The sequence below is a fragment of the Pollachius pollachius genome (genome assembly GCF_949987615.1).
Source record: "Pollachius pollachius genome assembly, chromosome: 1".
NCBI lineage: Eukaryota > Metazoa > Chordata > Actinopteri > Gadiformes > Gadidae > Pollachius > Pollachius pollachius.
In genome coordinates, this window is record NC_136934.1 from 45,610,902 (window position 1) to 45,630,813 (window position 19,912).

General features: G+C 44.2%; 1 protein-coding gene across 3 annotated transcripts in view; it reads left to right on the plus strand.

Annotated features, from left to right (window-relative positions):
- The window catches only part of kmt2bb (lysine (K)-specific methyltransferase 2Bb), a 58,668-nt gene that overhangs the window by 10,670 nt on the left and 28,086 nt on the right, over nucleotides 1-19,912 (plus strand). For all 3 annotated transcript variants that reach the window (XM_079748331.1, XM_079748333.1, XM_079748332.1), the window contains exons 13-27: nucleotides 4,913-5,059; nucleotides 5,588-5,680; nucleotides 6,337-6,454; nucleotides 7,484-7,597; nucleotides 8,959-9,143; nucleotides 9,541-9,642; nucleotides 9,879-9,995; nucleotides 12,167-12,243; nucleotides 14,162-14,412; nucleotides 14,543-14,646; nucleotides 14,870-15,007; nucleotides 18,021-18,179; nucleotides 18,587-18,704; nucleotides 18,812-18,890; nucleotides 19,519-19,679. In XM_079748331.1, the coding sequence (XP_079604457.1) occupies nucleotides 4,913-5,059; nucleotides 5,588-5,680; nucleotides 6,337-6,454; nucleotides 7,484-7,597; nucleotides 8,959-9,143; nucleotides 9,541-9,642; nucleotides 9,879-9,995; nucleotides 12,167-12,243; nucleotides 14,162-14,412; nucleotides 14,543-14,646; nucleotides 14,870-15,007; nucleotides 18,021-18,179; nucleotides 18,587-18,704; nucleotides 18,812-18,890; nucleotides 19,519-19,679 (1,963 nt within the window). The remainder of the gene's footprint in view (nucleotides 1-4,912; nucleotides 5,060-5,587; nucleotides 5,681-6,336; nucleotides 6,455-7,483; nucleotides 7,598-8,958; nucleotides 9,144-9,540; nucleotides 9,643-9,878; nucleotides 9,996-12,166; nucleotides 12,244-14,161; nucleotides 14,413-14,542; nucleotides 14,647-14,869; nucleotides 15,008-18,020; nucleotides 18,180-18,586; nucleotides 18,705-18,811; nucleotides 18,891-19,518; nucleotides 19,680-19,912) is intronic.

Genomic DNA, 19,912 nt, shown 5'->3' on the forward strand with positions numbered 1-19,912 from the left:
ATTTTTAATATGGCACATTGTATTATATAGTTCATACAGAAAGAAAGATCCAATTGAATCAGGTTATAATTGAAAAGAACACCTATATCAAAATATTTACATCCACTTGAATTTCTTTGTAGTCAAGTAATTACTGAATAATGGGAAATAATGTTGGCAGCTTTGGTCTCTCCAGACCAGGAGTGGGCAGTAGAACCCACTACCCCCTTGATGTGACCTTTGATTTGACCTTTGATGTGACCAATGATGAAGCTAGCTACATCATTGTCTTCATGGATATTTTCCTAAACTGACAGGTAAATCATTGCATTACAATCATTACATTTCATGTCAAAAGGCTGACCTAGAATCATACAAGTAAATAAGTGCTTAGCCCTCTGTAATTCAGAGGGCTAAGCACTTTCTTAGCCAGGCTATTTAACAGCTGAAGACAGAGATCTGGTATGGAAGCTGTCCCGAAATGTAATTGAGAATCAGCAGCATGTCCCTTCATGGTCTGCATTCAATGCCTTCACGTCAGACACTGCTTGTTCAGTAGCCAGTGTACTCTACATGCCCTTCATAAGAGAATCACCCTCAGAATTGTCCACCATCTATACATCTTTGATAAGACTTGTACAGCTTGCTGCAGACCTGGGACAGGACCATATTCTTGTGACTGCAGACCTTGCTATTTATAGTAAAGCACAACAGATAATGTGGAGCAAACCACTTCCTTTACAAGGAAAGATCACAATGAGACTGGGAGGTATGCATATCACGATGGCTTACCTGGCAAGCATCGGAAAGCTGTATGGCGATGGTGGACTCTTTGACATACTTACTGAGTCAGATGTGTATGCAGAGGGAACAGCTCGACAGATGCTTCAAGGGAAACAGCTGGCAAGAGGAGTAAGGAGCATAAAGCTAGCCTCTGAGGCTCTGTTCAGGCTCTTCTGGAAAGCTATGCAATCATGGCTTGAAAAACAAGGCCAATGTGCAATGACTGAAGAACAAGAGCAACTCCTACGAGATGTACAGCATGCATTTCATCGTAATGACAAGGCCACTGCTCAACAGTTCATCGGTGAGGTGGAGACTGAACTCCATGAGATTCAGAAGAAAATCCAGAAGTTCACAAATGAGGGAGTTAAGCAATCAGCAACATTTGGATACTGGATAATGTTCCTAAATGGTGCTGATCTGTTGCTACGGATCCTTCGCTCAGAACGCGAAGCTGACTTTCAACTTCACCTGAATTGCATGTGTGAAGTTATGCCTTGGTTCAGAGCTGCTGGAAGGACCAATTATTCCAAGTACATGCCTGTCTATGTTGCAGAAATGAAAGCTCTTGAACATGAACAACCAGAAGCATACACATTCATGCAGCAAGGTGGGTTTGTTGTTCGCCGGTCTGAGCATCGAAGCTTCAACTGTGTGGCATCTGATCAGGCACTGGAGCAAACCATTAATCGTGAAGGCAAGAGTCAGGGTGGAGTTGTTGGTTTACATTGCGAAAGGGAGCTCTCACAAGATGGCTGATGACAAGACATGTGACCACAGCATATGTGGATGCCATGAAAGAGCTTTGTGACACTGATGCAAAGGGCCAAAAAGTACACCAGGAGCATGGAGCATCCAGAACGGAAAGAGACGAGAGAGACATACAGAAGATAATGGAAGCTGTGGAGCAGAGACAGAATCCTTTTGATCTTGAAAGCATTCCTGAGGAATTGATCAATATTGCAAGTGGTCAGGTTGCATCTGAGAAGGTTGCAAAAGGGCTCTCAAGCTCCCTCCAAGATGGTGCAAAGCAGAATGCCGTCTTTATTGAAGAACGTCTGGCAAAATCAAAAAGAACAAAGAGCTTCTGGGAGCCTGAGAAAAGAAACCAGTGTGCAACCTTCAAGGATATGAAAACATCAGTTGGAGTCCAGTCTAGACAGGTTCACATGGACTCAGATGTGCTCTTTCGAAGGTTACTGGCTGTTTCCAAGCAGCGAGAGGTGTCCATGGAAACTGTGATGTCTCATGAACTCGCAGCTGTCCCGCCCTCTTTGTTTTATGATGATGGAAGCATGAGGAAGACAACTAAAGCTGACCTTGCCAAGAAACTGGAGGCTGTTGTTGAAGAGTCACAGCAGCTGCCAAATGTTGACGTACCATCAGCATACATCATCGATGGCATGGCTCTTATACAGACTCTCCATGATTCAGCCTTTCAAACATTCAACGACCTGGCCGAGTGTGTCTGGAAAAAGATCACAATGTTAATGGGAAAGGAAGGCATCAGCTGTGTTGTTGTAGTGTTTGACAGATATGACCATCAACACTCAGTCAAAGATCTAGAGAGGCAAAGAAGAGGCACCATTCAAACCACACGAACACATATCATCACAGGACAAGCAAGTGTTCCAAACTATAGGAAATACCTTAAGATAAGTGGAAACAAGGCTGCTCTATGTAGCTTTGTGAGTAACTACATCACAAGTACTGGGCCGATGAGACTCTCTTCAGAGAACACAGTTATCTTGGCTGGTGGATTTGATAATGGTGAGGAAGTAAAGAGGGTTAGGAAGTCAGGCATCGACAATTTGACAGAGCTTTACAGTGACCAGGAGGAGGCAGATACGAGACTGGTGTTACATGCAATACACCTTGCAAGGTCACATTCTCATCTAATAGTCAAATGTGATGACACAGATGTGCTGGTTTTGCTTATCTACTATACAAGCAAAGGAATGTTTGGATCCTCTGCAGTTTTCATGCACTCTGGACATGGCCTGAAGGAAAGATTCATCCCAGTCTGTTCAATCACTCAGAAGCTTGGACCGGTTCTTTGTGATTGTTTGCCTGCATGCCATGCCCTCACAGGTTGCGATACAACAAGCAGCTTATACAGAATTGGGAAGACCACTGCCTTCACAAGACTGAAGTCCCATCTGAGTGAGCTGAAGGAAATGACTAAGTTTGGACTTTCTGGAAGCCTGCAAGAAGCTTTGCCTGTGGCAAGAAAATATGCCCTGCTCCTGTATGGCCAAAAGAAAAGGGTGGATGGACATCTTTGCACCAATCTGGATGAGCTGAGGTACACACTTGCATCTACCACAGATGCATCTGCAGCAAATCTACCTCCAACAGAAGATGCCTTCCAGCAACATGTGTTGAGAGCCTTGTATCAAACAGCAGTGTGGCGTCACAGCCACCTGGCCAGGCCTCATCTCTGGAACCCAGTTGGTAGAGGATGGAAGCTCAGAGAAGATGGGTCCATTGAACCTGTGATGTTCCAGAAGGAACCAGCACCTAAAGAAGTCAGAGACATCACCCATATGTACTGTAAAGATGGAAAATGCAATGATACCACCAAATGCCAGTGTCTTGCAGTGAGATTGACTTGCACTGAGTTTTGCTCTTGCTCTTTTCCAGACTGTCCAAATGTGACTCATTTTGTCACTGATGATGATGTGGATGAGTGACAATGAAATGTTATAGTTTAAGTAATAGTTTTATTAAAAGGCTCATCAATGCCAAACTGCAATCCTGACTCCTGGTCTCCTGTGTGTGCTATTGCCAGGCCCTAAGCCATAACTAGACTCGCCTCAGATAGGACACTACAGCACATTGCAATGCAATGAGTTCTTTCATTTGGGACAGCTAAAACATCTAATTATGAATGGTTGCATGGTTTATTTTATATTATATATATAATATATTTATATTATATTTTTATATTTGGTTGGCTGGATTTAGCGCAATGACATCCTTCCAACAAGCCATTTTATGAGTTTCGAGGACAGTACAAGTAGTCACTGTAAACGTGTCATCTTTCAATTTCAGTCTTTGTTTCCATATGAACTGTATAGATATATACAGTATATATACAATGTGCTATATTATTTGTGTCATTATTAAATGTGTAGTATAGAGCAGCACTAACCTCTTACTTAATTTGCAATTTGCAGCTTTGGACTTTTATATCAGAGTTTCATTTTCTTTCATTTTGGACACCTCATACATTGAGTGACATACCATCTTTATTGTTCATACCATATATACATATTTTGTATTGCTGGATTCAGCACAATCCCACCTTTCCAACAAGCCATCTTATGTGTTCCTATGATAATGCCTGGCAAAGCAACTACAAAGTAAATGATAACATTCTGCATAGAAATATTTTTTTTCACTGTCCGCTTATTTTAGGTATGTGTTTATAGGTCTCCATCTACTTCATACATCAAGATATTCACATCCAGCTTTTTCCAGTAGGTGCATTGACTCCCTGGCTACAAACTTGCCAAGTCTCAAAGCTCTCAGAGCTTGTGTTATCATTCTGCATTAGTTTATATGTCTTAACTCCCATACGGACAGGCTATATTTTAGGCCTTTTTTTGTTTGGAGGTATATAACAATATCTGTCAATTTCACAATCTTAGCAGTAAAAATATTTTAGCCAAGAATCACTTTTATGTATGGGAGACCTTAGAGATGAGGAAAAACATTGTTGGGTTTAGTTCTACCTCCGGTAGGGGTATCTCAGAATTTGGGGGGCATTGTCACTAGCCTATATGCTCTGTCGTCTGTTGAAGGTCACCCGTGGCGCAGCATGCCGAACCAAACGGAGAGGCCTTCAATAACATGCCAGTTCTGGCATGCGTTTTCCCCTCCCCACCCACACTGGACAATGTGCAATTACATAATATTCATTTATTTACATCTACCTCTGGCTCTTTTTTAGATGCAATTTCAACGATGTGCAATATTGCTCACTTTTTGTTGACTTATTTGATTGACTTTTAAGGTTTGTCCATTTTTTCTTATGTCAATTGTACATTTGTTATCTGTTGACTAAATTGGGGAGCAACTGGATGCCAGAATTTCCCCAGGGGGATAAATGTAGTATTGATCCATCTAACCTCTGCTCTGTGGACAGATGCTCTACTGCCAGGTGTGTTGCGAGCCCTTCCACGGGTTCTGTCTCGATCCGGCGGAGCGGCCATCGGAGGAGAACAAGGAGAACTGGTGCTGTCGACGGTGCAAGTTCTGTCACGTGTGCGGCAAGAAGAACAAACACTCAAAGGTGCTTGCCCTGTTCTGTAGCTGCCACCCCGATTCAGGGCTTAAAAGCTCTCTCTTTGTCAAAGGATTGTGATTGATACTCTACCTGTCCCAGCCTCTGCAGTGTCTCAAAGGGCTGATTTAATGCCAGCAGATTTGAGTCTGCGTAGCCATTATAGGCCATTTGAAAATCTGCAATTCCCTGTTCCTTAGTGACATCACAAGTGGGTGTGTCCACCTAGATGAATGCTAGATAGATCAGTCTACCAGCCTACCCAGAGGACTTAAGCAAATGTTGCTGATCTATCATCATACATCTAGGTGGATATCTTTAAAACACAGGAAAAGGCAGATTTTCTAACAACTTGCAACAGCTACTCACACTCACACCTGGTAGCATGATATCACCCCTTTAAATCTCTCTCTTGGTCCGAGGTGTGCTGTTTAAACACCCCCTGTCACCCCATATCCCAGCCTTTGTAACAGTGTCCTAAAAGCTCTCTTTGTCAAAGACTTGCTATTTAAACACCCCTTGTTACCTCTTTCCCAGCCTCTGTTGGAGTGTGATCGCTGCCAGAACTGCTACCATGACTCCTGCCTGGGTTCCAACTATCCGAAGCACAACAAGAAGAGGAAGGCGTGGGTGAGTTCAGGATTAGAAGCCCATTTACTAGAAGCAGCTGTGTTGGTTCAAGGTATAAAGACTCGGTTCCAGCAATGGACTGACTGTACTATGTGTGACATCCAAGGGAGCATTTAAGGACGTGTACTGCAGTCCAGAAAGAAAAATTCAACTGTTTACATAATTTTCAAGTATAATATCATTTTAACATCAACATTTTAACATACTTGAGCAGTGCACTGCTCAAGTATGCACTTGAGCTCAAGTATGCACTTGAGCAGTGCACTGCTCAAGTGCGTTCTTTCTACATGTCGGTTGATCCACTATTGTACACAGTTGCAGTTTAATTATTGTTTGCAAATTATAAACCAGCTCATGTTGCATGCGCCCGCCAGCGATCTCCATCTTTTGAAATGCAACTCCGAGAATTCCCTAAGTTTTACGAGGCTTTTAAGGTCTGGTTCAATGTCGTAAAATCTCCCAGCTTAATTGCTAACCTCCATGGCTGCAGCTCAGAGTGTAGGGAATTACAACACGCAGGACAAATCCAAAACGCTTGCCAAATGACCACCTACTCTCTGTAGCATTGTTGTCGGAGAATCCCGACAAAGGTATGAGTTGGTGCAGAGGGCGGTTTCATGCAGCGCCTCATAGCCGTGTCCTGGTCCCCTCTGCAGGTGTGCATGACGTGCATCCGGTGTAAAAGCTGTGGAGTCACACCAGGGAAGAGCTGGGACACCGACTGGAATCATGACAAAGGCCTCTGCCCAGACTGCTCCAAACTCTACGACCAGGGTAAGTGTCTTATTACTTATTATCTTATTATTAATTGTCTTATTATTTTATTACCCAGGGTAATAGTTACCCTGGGTAATAAAATAAAAAAATAATTGCAACACCGTTTTAAACAGCAGTGGGCGATATCTACTTTGGATTGCATGTGGGTTGTTCAGAAGAGAGGCATGCCGAGTCTTTCGTAACAGAGGATGCACCCACAAGCAGTCAGATGTGTGGAAGCATTTGGTGGTGTTTGCAAAAGTTTGATACTGAACATGGCAAGGGTGCTGCACTACCTGTTAAGTTGCATGATATCGACTGCGCATGCGCGGGAAGGGTTGTGGCTGTTCTCTCGGTGAATAATGGAGGCGGCAATGGTTGTGCATGTAATATGCTAACGTTTAGTAAAAGTTTAAACTCGATCAACTGTCGTTGTGGTCATTGATTAACACTACCATCCAGGAGATGTGTGTGTGTGTGTGTGTGTGTGTGTGTGTGTGTGTGTGTGTGTGTGTGTGTGTGTGTGTGTGTGTGTGTGTGTGTGTGGTGATGGCTGGTTTAACCCATGCACACTGATTACTCAACGTGCAACAGATGTGCAGCCTCACCAAGCCCCAGAGTCCAATCAAACCTGGCCAGATGAGGTGGCTGTTTAAACCAGCCATCCTCCACGCACACTCGCATTGAATGTTCTTAATTTTAAGGACACTTTCTTTGGACTTTTTGCCTCCCCACATCCCTCTTACGCACTTATTGTATGTTGTACGTCCTGGCACTTAAAGATAGTACTTAGTATTGTGTAGCATCTTACCCTAGCTATCATTGTTGTGTGCAGGGAATGGATTAACCTAACAATAGTTAGTGCTTGGCACTTGGTTCTATGAACATCCTTACCATACCGACAGTGATATATTGTTTCTCTTACTTCTGACAAATGTACTTATTGTAAGTTGCTTGGATAAAAGCGTCCGCTAAACAGGGAGGCACAGCCCTGCTCTTTCTGCACCCAGACCGGCGCTCACACAAAACAACTGTTTCTCTCTCCAGGTAACTACTGCCCCATCTGCTTCAAGTGCTACGAGGACAACGACTACGACAGCCAGATGATGCAATGCGGCACATGCAACCACTGGGTGCACGCTAAGTGCGAGGATCTCACAGGTTAGGCATCTGGGTTGATGGAAATCCTTTCAATCGTGCCAATGCATGCAGAGCGGCATACCGAAACCAGATGTCAAACGGACACGAGGGCCGAGTTATTGCACACGATCGACAAGCTCGGACACAACGGGCGCTGGTATCGGGGTTGATAAATGAAGGAAATATTATTAGGTGAGGTAAATGTTGTCATAGTTTTCACGACTCGCATTAGGTTGCATTTGATGCTATTCCAGAGTCTCTCGGAATTAAAAAATCTAATTGAAAAGGAGAAAAGTCTCTCCCTCTTCGTGCCTGTATTTGAGGTGACATTCTTCTCTCACAAAGGAGAGATTAAGGAAATATATCATCTATTCATTCAGGCTATATCAACCGTGCCAAATTAATATCAGGTTTCTCTCCAAACAATGTAGGCTGAAAGTGGCGCCATGCCAGCGTACTCCTGTTACCTTTAATCACAGGGACGCGGGCGTTTAGTTTACCTTTTCATGATTTCCAGTAAATTCTGACTTGGAGGTACTGGTTAAATGTGTTTTTAATTGAAATGATGCTTAACCAAAGGTTAAGCGCAGAGGAATCTCTTTCGGTTGCACTCTTGGTCTCAGTTTGCGGAGAGCTTTCAAGGGTAATTCCGGTGTAAAATGGATTTGGGATATGTTTTGTGTGATAATGAGTTGAAACGTTTGTTTTGGAACACATAATCCACATATAGACGCATTCTTCCGTTGGCTGTTTTTAGCCAATTCTATCAAAATGCTATAAACTTGGAACGATGGGGGCACTGGTTATGGTAAAAACTAAATCGCTATTTTAAACCACTTAAAAGGCTAAAAGTAGCCTGACACTTCTTTGATAATATAATAAGGGTCTTAACATATAAAACAAGGCATTGAGAACTTTGTAAGTGTACATATTGTTTATTAAAAAGGACATTTTATACACACAATACCATCAGTAGATCACCCATCGACACCATTTTGTTTTTAAGACTCGATAGGTAGATTGACGAACACAGAGATTGTGACATCCATCAGCAACACGCAAACTGTGTTCGCCAATCTACTTATCGAGTCTTAAAAACAAAATGGCGTCGACGGGTGACCTACTGATGGTATTGTGCCAGCTCGTCGGGAGCAGTCAGGGTGAGGCGTCTTGCTCAGGGACATCTCGACACCTCAAACTAGCAACCTTGGTGTGATGTGATTGGTGTGATGCTCAGATTAGGGGCTGGAATGGGCTGAATGCGTAACCGAGGGTTGGGGTGAAGCTCAGATTAGGGGCTGGAATGGGCTGAATGCGTAACAGGGTTGGTGTGAAGCTCCGATCAGGGGACCTGGGCTTGACTCAGGTGCTCCTCTTCACAGACGACCTCTACGAGATCCTGTCCAGCCTCCCGGAGAGCGTGGTGTACTCCTGCCGGCCCTGCAGCCTCACGCAGCCCAGCGCCTGGCGGGAGCTGCTCTACATAGAGCTGCGGGCCGGCGTGGAGAAGGTCCTGGCCTGCCTGCTCTCCTCCACGCTCACGCAGCACCTGGTCACCTGCTCCGAGGTAGGCCCTCTGATCCACCTCGCCTGCGCAGATCCACGTTAACATTTAGGGCATGTACCAGACTCTTTTATCCAAGAACATTTGTTAGAAGAGGGCAAAATAACAATATATATCGCTGACCGTACAGTAAGGATGTTCATAGAACCAAGTGCCACACACTAACAATTGTTAGGTTAACCCATTCCCAGTACCGACAGAGATAGCTTGTACTAGTACTATTTTTAAGTGCCAGGACGTTCAACATACAATAAGTGCGTACATTAAGTGCCAGGACGTACAACATACAATAAGTGGGTATGTTGGGTGGGTGGTGATCTGTCGACATGAACCCGCGGCTTTACGTGATGCTCATACTGATTGTGAGTGATTGTTGTGATTGCTGCTTTTATCACTGCAGTGTGCCAACTCGGTGGACCCTGACGGCGCCTTGGAGGTGCAGCCCGCCTGCGATCTGCGGGCGGTTGGGAAAAAGTTTGACAAAGGCCTCTACACGACTCTGGTGAGGCTTTGTCTTTTCATGCTTCCTGCATGGTTTCCTCTTTCATAACCCCGCTGTTCTAAAGCTGACTCACCACGGTGTTCTTCAATTGGCCGAGGCTGTACAGAAGGCCGTAGACATCCAATCTTGTACCCTGTGCCTGTAAATGTGTGCCTGTGTTGTTTAGCTCCCATACCAAGCTGTTTGGTTTTGGGTTTTAGACTAAATAAGGTGTCTTTTGTGTGTCTCCACCGTAGAAAACCTTCCATGAGGATGTGGTGCAAGTGGTGCGCAAGAGGCTGGAGGAAGAGGAGGAGGAAGATATCCCCATGGACAGGAGGCCCACTGCCCTCGCTCGCTCCTATTACCTAAAGGTACGTCTTTCTGCAGCACTCACCCGATAGCAAAACACTCGCCCGATAGCAAAACATATTTGCCCAAAATGGAAAATGTAGGCCTATTAAGAAAATGTATAAAACCAACAAGTATTTGTTGAATTATAATATTTTATTCAAACACAGAACATAACAATTATGGCTGCAAAGCTGTCAAACCAGCTAGCCCAACAGAAGAAACACTAGGGCCACAAAATTAATTAATTTATAAATTCATATAGGGCCTACTGCAGCATTGATAATGACAACATTTATTTGTATTAATTGTTGGTGAATATTTCAAACTATTAATTGCATCCCGATTCGCTATAAGGCAAAATTATCAGCAAATAATTACCTGTAGTAAGTAACAGCCCACTATTGGCATCTGCTACAGCAATCAGAATGTGTAATTGTATGATTTTTTTTTATTGATTTGTGGTGATTGTCCTGAAACAATTCCACGTGAAGTCTGTGGGTTGTAATTTGTAGACGGTCCCTAAAACAGATGGCAGCCGGAACGCAGATTTTAAGTGCTGTTCCCGCACAGATATCGATAGCAACATGGCGTCATTTTATTCGATACGGCGTCCTAAACTGTCCTCAACACAACTCAACCATAATGTAGTGAAATTGTGTTGATGAATCAGATTCCAGGGTAGTCAAAACAGCTTCAGTTATCTATTACTGGCTGTCTACACGGACCCACGGAAACTCCCTTTGCCTTTTTGTTTCATATCCTGCCGCCATCTCATTTTCAGGTGTCTTTATTTATTTATTTACTTCCTAAACATTTACCTGGCACTATGCCCGTTTTTGGAGGCTGATGGAACATAACAAAAGTAACTACATGTCACATTTAAGTTGCCCGATCACAAGAGTGGGCAACCGTTAAAGGGTAATTCCGGTGTAAAATGGATTTGGGATATGTTTTGTATGATAACGAGTTGAAACGTTAGTTTTAGAGCACAAAAACGTATATAGACGCTTTCTTCAGCTGGCTGTTTTTAGCCGATTCTATCAAAACACTATAAACTTAGAACGATGGGGGCACTGGTTATGGTAAAAACTAAATCGCTATTTTAAACCACTTAAAAGGCTAAAAGTAGCCCGACACTTCTTTGGTAGTATAATAAGGGTCTTAACATATAAAACGAGGCATTGAGAACTTTGTAAGTGTACAGATTGTTTATTAAAAAGGACATTTTATAAACACAATACCATCAGTAGATCACCCGTCGACGCCATTTTGTTTTTAAGACTCGATAGGTAGATTGACAAACACAGAGATTGTGACATCCGTCAGCAGCACGCAAGCTCTGTGTTCGCCAATCTACTACACCGGAATTACCCTTTAATGTCGAGGCCTGAACCCCATACACACTGTAGCACTCAACCCTATACACACTGTAGTACTCAACCCTATACACATGTTCTGTGCAGTGACTGCCTGTTCAGCCATGTGATTGGCCTTTGCGTCTGTGAGGTATGTGATCCATTAAGGGAAACACGCTCTGTTGTGCCTACTTGTCGTCGGCTCCATCGGTGCATCATAGAAGATGGACGATTAGATAATCTGCCAGATAGGGCAGGCTTCATCATGTTCTCACAAAGCACATTTGGCTGTGGGCCAATGATATGGATGCCCAGTTTACATTGCTGGCATTGGTGGAGGAAATAATATTTGTAGAATGTGTTTGTGATTGGTTGATTGGTGTCAGCCTCCTGTTAAATGCGCAGTATGTAGATATTAGTGGTATCTAGCAGAGCGGACTTGGGTGAAATAGGATCTTACATTCAAGTGTGTTTAAATTGGTGTAAAATACGAGTTGTGGTGTTTGGGTAACCTTGGATTGAGCCCCTTATATCTACATGGGGCTAGATAGATTAAACTATGACCTATGCAGACTAAATAGGTTATTATATGTATCAATCTACCAAGGCTCCTCATCACTTGTCACATTGTGGGGGGGGGGGGGGGGGGGGGGGATTCAGATGGTTGCAGTCTGCGATCTCGCCACTAGATGCCGCGAAATCGTCTTTACTTGTTTGTGGCGGTTTTGTTTTGTTTGTGGCAAACCGAAAATTGAGTGTGAGATGGCGCTGAGCCACGCTGGGTACGCGCTGGGGACTGTGACTGAATGTTGTTTGCCTCATGTTCTCCTCCTCAGCTCCTGGAGGAGGTGTTCAACTGGTTCAACAGCCAGGATCCTAAAGTGTGGGACCCACTCACCAAAGAATTGCCCTTGTGAGTAACTGTCATTGGTTGATTTTCTTTATTTATACAATATATTATACCAGATATTACACAAAAATAACTAGGATCCTGAGAATCATTGTGTGTCTGGCAGCACAGAGTTTGTGGCCGACACGACCTAAATCAGCACACAAGCACTACCGACCAATAGAGACGCCCGTAAGCCTATGCTTATACTTACTACGACAGGTACTTATATTCCCAGTAGAATTTCCAGAGTAGTTTGGGAGTTTCCAACATACTCTGGAATTAAGGAACATGACTCGGCACGACTCATCCTTCCTGGCTTTGTGGGAGGACAGTGAGATTCAGCTGGGGATAATTTGATTAGATACTGTGACTGGAGTTTATTGGTGTCCAGCCATGGAAGAGCAGCTGTGTCCCAGCCGGTGGAAATACAATGATCAAATGGCACGACCAAAGAGGAGTGAAATACGAGAGCTGTAAAGTGCTTTGATGATTTTATGGGGATGATCTTGTGTACCCTATGGGGGCAGATGGTGCTGAATGAAAGATTACTTCATCTCGGCCCCTGCTCAGGGGTCAGACGGTGGGTCAGACGGTGAATAACACGCTGAGAGGTTGACGAATCCACACACGTTTACAAGCAAGGGTGTGTCACTGAAGGCTCATTTCCATCTTATTTGTCTAGTCCTTATTTACAGGCCGTGTGTTTATGACAACCCTCTGCCCCCCAAGCGGGCAAGAAAAAAACTTAATTACTAAGGAGGAAATCTTGAGAAGGAACGCAGAGTGGAGGATCTTCCAGGGATGATCAGGCAAAACATTTAAATCGGTGATGGCTGGCCGGTTAACCATGTGGAAGGTCCAGGCAACCTGTCGCAGCCACAGCGACATGCTAGAACAGACAGAATAATGAATTAGAAGGGGAAAGTGCATACAGGAAATGTAGACTCCTGCTAACGACTCAAACAAACAAAATGCCCACGCGTGGAATCTCTGATTTGGCAAACGGTGCATATCGGCGACTTTAAATTTGATAGAGAAAGAAATCTAGAATGAATGCTTTGCTGTACATGTACTCATTCTTACCAAAGGCTCTTTAAAGTAGAGTACTCTTCTTCTGTGGTGATGCAGCGGCGGATACAATTCCTGCGGGTCTTCTTGGGTTCAATGGCCGTCTCGATTGCCTTCCATAGCGAGGAGTTTCTGTGGTTTAATTTGTATGAAAGGACTTGTTTCATAACTTCAAGACAGGATTACACACTACAATGAGCGTAGTCATAAGCTGTTCTGCTCTACAATGTGAGGGGGATTTTCATGGGTAAGATGAGAAAAAAATATAAAGCCTTCTTAATATTCAGTCAGATTTGTAAACCTTAAACAGCCGCTTCTAATTTTTTTCTAGGTATTTTTTAGTATTTTTTTCTGTTATTAACCAGCATTTAATTTGTGACCTGTTTCAGTTTCCCTTTGCACCGCATCAATGATCCAGGCAGATTCGAGGAACTGAACTGTTGTTTTAGCTTTTTTTACACTGAACCACTGGAAAGTACAACTTGTTCCTTGAGGGGCCCTATGGGGAAATTCCTCATCTGAAATACTGACTTTTTTTTATTCCATTTCTGAACTGAAGAACAGGCTTTGACCTTTTTTTCTAAAATCTCACTGACATACATTTCGTTCACTGATAATCATTTGCTAGATTTACACTTTAACACTGTTTAATTTTGGTTCTGTAACAAAAGGAACATCATTTGACAAACGTATCGTATTGGAAGTGTTATGATGTGTACGATTTTACAATGCTTCAAACCAAAGGTCTAACAATCTTAACATGAAGATGGACTAGCCCCAAGCCCTCTGTAGCCCCCCAAGACCCTCCGGACGGCCCCACAGACCCTCTGTGTAGCCTCTACCGTATTGACCCACTGTGTTTCTGCTGCAGGGGCATGCTGACCCACGCGGTCCACCCCCCCACTACGGAGCACGTGTACGCCCAGTGGCAGGAGCGGGAGGAGGCGCGGCCTCCTCTGGGGGCACTGCAGGACGTCCGGAGGGAGGGGGCGTGCCGGCCCCCCCTCGGGGTGCTGCAGACCCTGCAGGTGAAGCAGGAGGAGGTGGCCTCCCCGCTGTCCAGCGACTCTCCCCTCAGGACCAACGGGAAGAACAGCAAGGCCTCCCGGCTGAAGTTCAAAGGTAACGCGGGGCGACGCCGGGGAAGCCCCCCCCCCCCCCCCCCCCGATGCTCTCGGTCAGGGTTCGGAACCCTTTCCCCGTCAGCGTTTTAGCGGTGGTTTCATGGCGTGTTGTTTTTTTTTCTACGCAGGTAAACGGGGTCGGCTCTCGAAGGCGGACCTCGACACCGGGTGGTCCAAAGAAGACGAGAGGCAGTGCTCCTTGTGCCAAAAGTATGGAGACGCCAAACCCAATGTGAGTTTCCCAGACCTAGACGGGCTTTGAACCTCCTCTCGCTGTGCTATACAACAGGGTGCCTTCTGTGTTCACGATGTCGATGGTTAGTGGTCGGAGCGGTTTGGATTGAACTTGAATGTGTGCTCTGCAAAGACATATCAGACCGGGCATGCTACAGTCGTGTTTGTTCTCCCACACCGTTCGCTGACTTCTCTGCCTTCCTGTGCATCTGTCCTAACAGGAAGCGGGCCGGTTGCTGTACCTGGGCCAGAACGACTGGGCCCACGTCAACTGCTGCCTGTGGTCAGCGGAGGTGTTTGAGGAGGACGACGGCTCGCTGCTCCACGTCCACAGCGCTGTCACCCGCGGCCGCCTGATGGTACGTCCATTATACATATACATATTGCCATATGCAAATGTTAGCATGTGTATATTTGTGGTGTTATCGAATCGGTTCTCTTTCCGGCCCGTGGTTGGACTTTACATTTACATGTAGGGCATTTAGCACGCTTAATGTGAAGCTTTATCCAAATCGACTTACAATAAGTACATTTGTCAGAAGAAAGAGAAACAACAATATATCGCTGTCCGTACAGTGAGGCTGTTCATGGAACCAAGTTCCAAGCACTAACAATCGTTTGGTTAACCCATTCCCTGTATACAACAAAGATAGCTAGGATAAGATGCTACACAATGCAAAGTAATATTTTTAAGTGACAGGACAAACAACAGGGGTTGACACTAAGGTTTCAAAAGCACTTGCACATCAGGTTATGTTCGACTTGCCCGAATGTAATATTCACTTGCCCAAATTAAAATCAGAATCGTGAACGGGCCTCTTTTTGCCTGGCCTAATTTTGGGGAACTCAGAAAACTCATCCTAGCTCAGACTGAAGCTGAATCTTAGCTTCCACATAGTACGTGTTTAAAAAAATAACAAACTTCTTCTTTGTTTCTTGTTTCTCCACGATGTGACCAAATGGTCACATCGTGCCATGAAGTGATTTCAGTCCAGCATTGCAACCTATTAAGCTATCGCCAAGTTATATGTAGACCTGTATGCTTTCCTCTGGATTTTATGCAAATGTAAATAACTAAATGTCCAAGGTAGTAGCAAAGATATGTATTTTTTAACTTTCACGTTTCTTGTAAGTCTAACTAAATAATCACAATCGCGTTTATAGTAGTGTTGTCACGATACTGGATTTTCTAACTTCGATACTATACCTGGAAAAATATTGATATTCTATACCATTTTCGATACCAGGGGAAAACATTTTTTTTCAGAAAAGAACGTAACCAAAGTAAATAGAGTATATCTCCAAAACTGCTAGGGCTATAATATTACATCTTGGTGCCAATAGAAAGATTGTTGTGCAAGTGAAATATACAATGTGGATACTACTTTACGGCATAAGTGGAAGATTACATTTCCACCTGAAATTATCAGTTGGTATCACTGTCGTACTATGAGACACTAACAGGTGTCTTACCATTTTACCACAGGTGTCTTACCATCTTACCATTTTGACACTTGACACCTCTACTTAAAGTTCAGGGCAAATATAATCGAATGACACCAAGCAAAACATTCGCAAATACACATATGGCCACTTGATTGTGCTGAAGAACATGTGTTCTGATGGCAGGCAATTTACCTTTTTCCTAAGAAACCTTCTCTAAGTAATTTATTCAGGGTTTCCGCAGGGTGGTTAAAGGTATTAAAAGGTAGTAAATAAAATTAGCCCAAATTAAGGCCATTAAAAAGTATTAAAAAGTAATAAACGTCATCTGACGAGGTATTAAATTTCCAACAAGGCCTATGAGTTTTTCAATTGGTGTAATTTACGTGCAGGCCTATCTCCTAAAATTACTAAAACTTGCGTGGATTTATTTTTATGTTGCGAGTAGGACCTGAGGGATAACACTGATGTCACGTGGTGCGTGCGCTGAAACAAACTGGATATACCCGGCTGGCTTAGTTATACCCCCTTCACGAGCTTCTGTTAGTTCAAAGTCATTTCAAAGACAATAATTGGGAAATGCATATTTTCGGACCTCTGGCTGGAGGAATCGATCTTTAAAGAATGGTCGTAAAAAGAACATTTGTTTGACCGGTTGCCATGGTTATCTCCATGTGGTTAATTTGCAGTTGCGGTGTTAATTAGCGATGTTGTCAGCTTACTGTTACATTAAACTGTAATCAGAAAACGCGGTTATATGCTATAGACCCTATAGTATCTGGTATAAAGGCTGGGACGAATTTCGAATTATAAATATGTACAATCCATAACGTTAGCTCTCTGTCTCATAGCTCAGCTGACTAAAATACCTCCCGTTGCCAAGTCGTAGCTAAGGTCCGTCCTATTTATGTGAAAAACTGTATATTTGGATTGTAAAACGCATGAAAATATAAATGGATGATCTTAATTCCTTTTCTTTTGCAAGTGACCATGGTATAACTGGGATAATGCCCTTCGAGGTGTCAAAAACATGTTTGATCGATCGTAATTAAAGGGGACTGCTTTTTGAGGGAGATTAACTCAAACAGAGTATACATTTAATAAGCATGCAATGCGAATAAGGAAAAGCATGATTAGTAAAGTATTTGAATTGTTTTATTATGTTGGCAAGCAAGAAGTAGAATAAATGGGATAATCAGACTTGTTAAAACAGTTTGTGCAACCAACCGCACAACAAAACATGATTGCGGCTCTTGTCGCTCTCGTCTCTTTCTGCATATGACATGCTCGTAGAGCGGGGAGAGACTAGACTGATAATCCCTCTATAGAAAGTACACTGGTGTGAATTTGCGCTACGGTATGGATTTTGACGTTACCGTGTGACCGGTAGACAGCCGCGTTTACATGGACACTTCTGATCCGATTAGAAGTGGAAGAACAGCTCAATCGGAATAAAAAATGATCATATATACGGCTCAATCGGAATACAATTCTCTGATCGGAATAAAATTCCATGCGGAATAGAAGAGGTGGTGTAGTCCGCTATAATCAACATGTATACACTTATTCCGATTGGTTTGGCGTGGGTGCGGCTACTTTTTAACTTAGAGAGATGGCATCAGCAGCTGCTGTATTTCGTAATTGGTCAGTCGGTACTTTTATGCATACCGAACTTGACCACTGTTAAGGAAAGTGGATTTTTTGCCTGATTCACGTCTTTGTTCTCACTTTGTAAGTAGTCCGGTAACTTGTCAACCCCAGCGCGTCCGGTTTCTAAGCGACACCGTCTTTGGTGGACTATTTTTCTGCTGTTTTTAGGCAAGGAGCCGTGTAATAATGTATAGTTTGGAAGAGGGTAGAAGAGTCCAGGTGAACTTCGGACTTGACCGGTTTGAGCTGTTTTTGATGATGACAATTTTTGCTCCAAAGCGATGCGAACGCTGCAACCAGACAGGGGCCACGGTGGGCTGCTGCCTCACCTCCTGCCAGAGCAACTACCACTTCATGTGCGCCCGGTCCCGCCACTGTGTGTTCCAGGACGACAAGAAGGTGTACTGCTACAAGCACCGGCAGCTCATCAGCGGCAAGGTGAGGGCTGGTTCTGTTACTGGGGGTTTACCCCAACCGTCTGGGGCTGGAACTGGCATTTTGGGAAACAGCCTGTGACTTAGTTGTTAATCATGAACTGTAAATTAAAGGTTACTGGTGTCTCTCGGTTGTCATTAAAAAAAAACCCACAACGGAATTGCAGTTCTGCAGCTAAAAGCACAGAAATGTTACTTTTGAACAACATATGATAGGTTGTAACGGGTGCTACATGCTGATTGTGATTTGGAGGAATGGAGTACGGAAAAACCCAAGGAGCAAGTGCTTCTGTTGTCCTTAATCCTCCTTACATCACCCAAACACTAAAAGCTAAAAGCAGTGAATATGTAAAAATAATCTGTGTGTGGACATTGCCGTTCCTCACTCCTTTCCATTCCTCTCATCTCTAGATGGTGACGGGGCAGGCCTTCGAGGTGAAAAGACGGGTCTACGTGGACTTTGAGGGCATCAGCCTCCGCAGGAAGTTCTTGACGGGGCTGGAGCCAGAGTCAATCAACATGGTGATTGGTAAGCGACAATGGCTCCTCTCAGTTTCCTGCTCTGGACCTCCCGATAACACCATTATGATGAAGGAAGCAACGCTGACCCTTTCTGCTTCCTTTTCCTTCTCCCAGGCTCGTTACAGATTGAAGAGCTGGGTGTACTTACAGAGCTGTCAGCCAGTAAAGATAAGCTGTTTCCTGTAGGCTTCCAGTAAGTTATCACCTTCTTGAACTTTCCCCTTTTTCATCAGGAATAGGGCTAAACGATTTTGGGAAATAATCAAATTGCGATTTCTTGGTAGCCTGGCTATTGCCAGACCAAGCTCAATCCTAGATTGCACGTTGGTCTGGGGAAGCTGCCGTCATTTTCTTCAGCACAAGAGGCGTGATCAATGGGCCTAGTTCAAATGACTCTGTACGCCATTGGCTGCTTCCCTGTCGTCATTGTGTTAAACCAGCCAATAGCGCGCCACGGGGAATTGGCTCTGCTTGGTGATTGGCTCCCGCAAAAACGTATCGGAAGCAGAAAGAAATGTATTGCTCTACTCCAGACCCTTCTGCAGGGTGAACCCAAATTGCCGTTAGAATGGGCTGGGCTACTCAGTATAATTACTTAGACCAATATTGCAATTGCGATTTAGTATGCAATTTTTCTTTTAAAAGTTCCTTATGCTCCATATTACTCACATATTCACTAGTATTACTTTTTAAACACAGCCTTTGAGATTTGCAAATCGCGTTCTATTACATTGCGATGTCTGTTTGACCTTGATTAATTGTTCAGCCATGATCAGGAAGCAGCCAATGACTGACGATGCGTGTGGTCTCTCCTCCCCCAGGTGCTCTCGTCTGTACTGGAGCACGGTGAACCCCCTCCGACGGTGTAAGTACACTTGCACGGTTCAGGAGGTGCGTCCCCCCGTGCCCGAGCACCCTCCAGAGGAGACTCCCGACCGAGGGCACAACCATACTACTGCTCACAGCCCCCCCCTGCCGTCGGGTACGTTCCTCTCTGCTGCGTCGAGGTGGAGAACACCTAAATATAATGCAATGAATCAGCCTTGGCCGGCATGTGGCTCTGGAGGTAGAGCGGGTTGGCTGGTAACCAGAGGGTTGCTAGTTCAATCCCCGGCTCTGAGGTGTCAAGGTGTCCCTGAGCAAGACACCTCACCCTAACTGCTCCCTCCGAGTTGGCTGTCACCTTGCATGGCTGACACCACCGTCGGTGTGTGA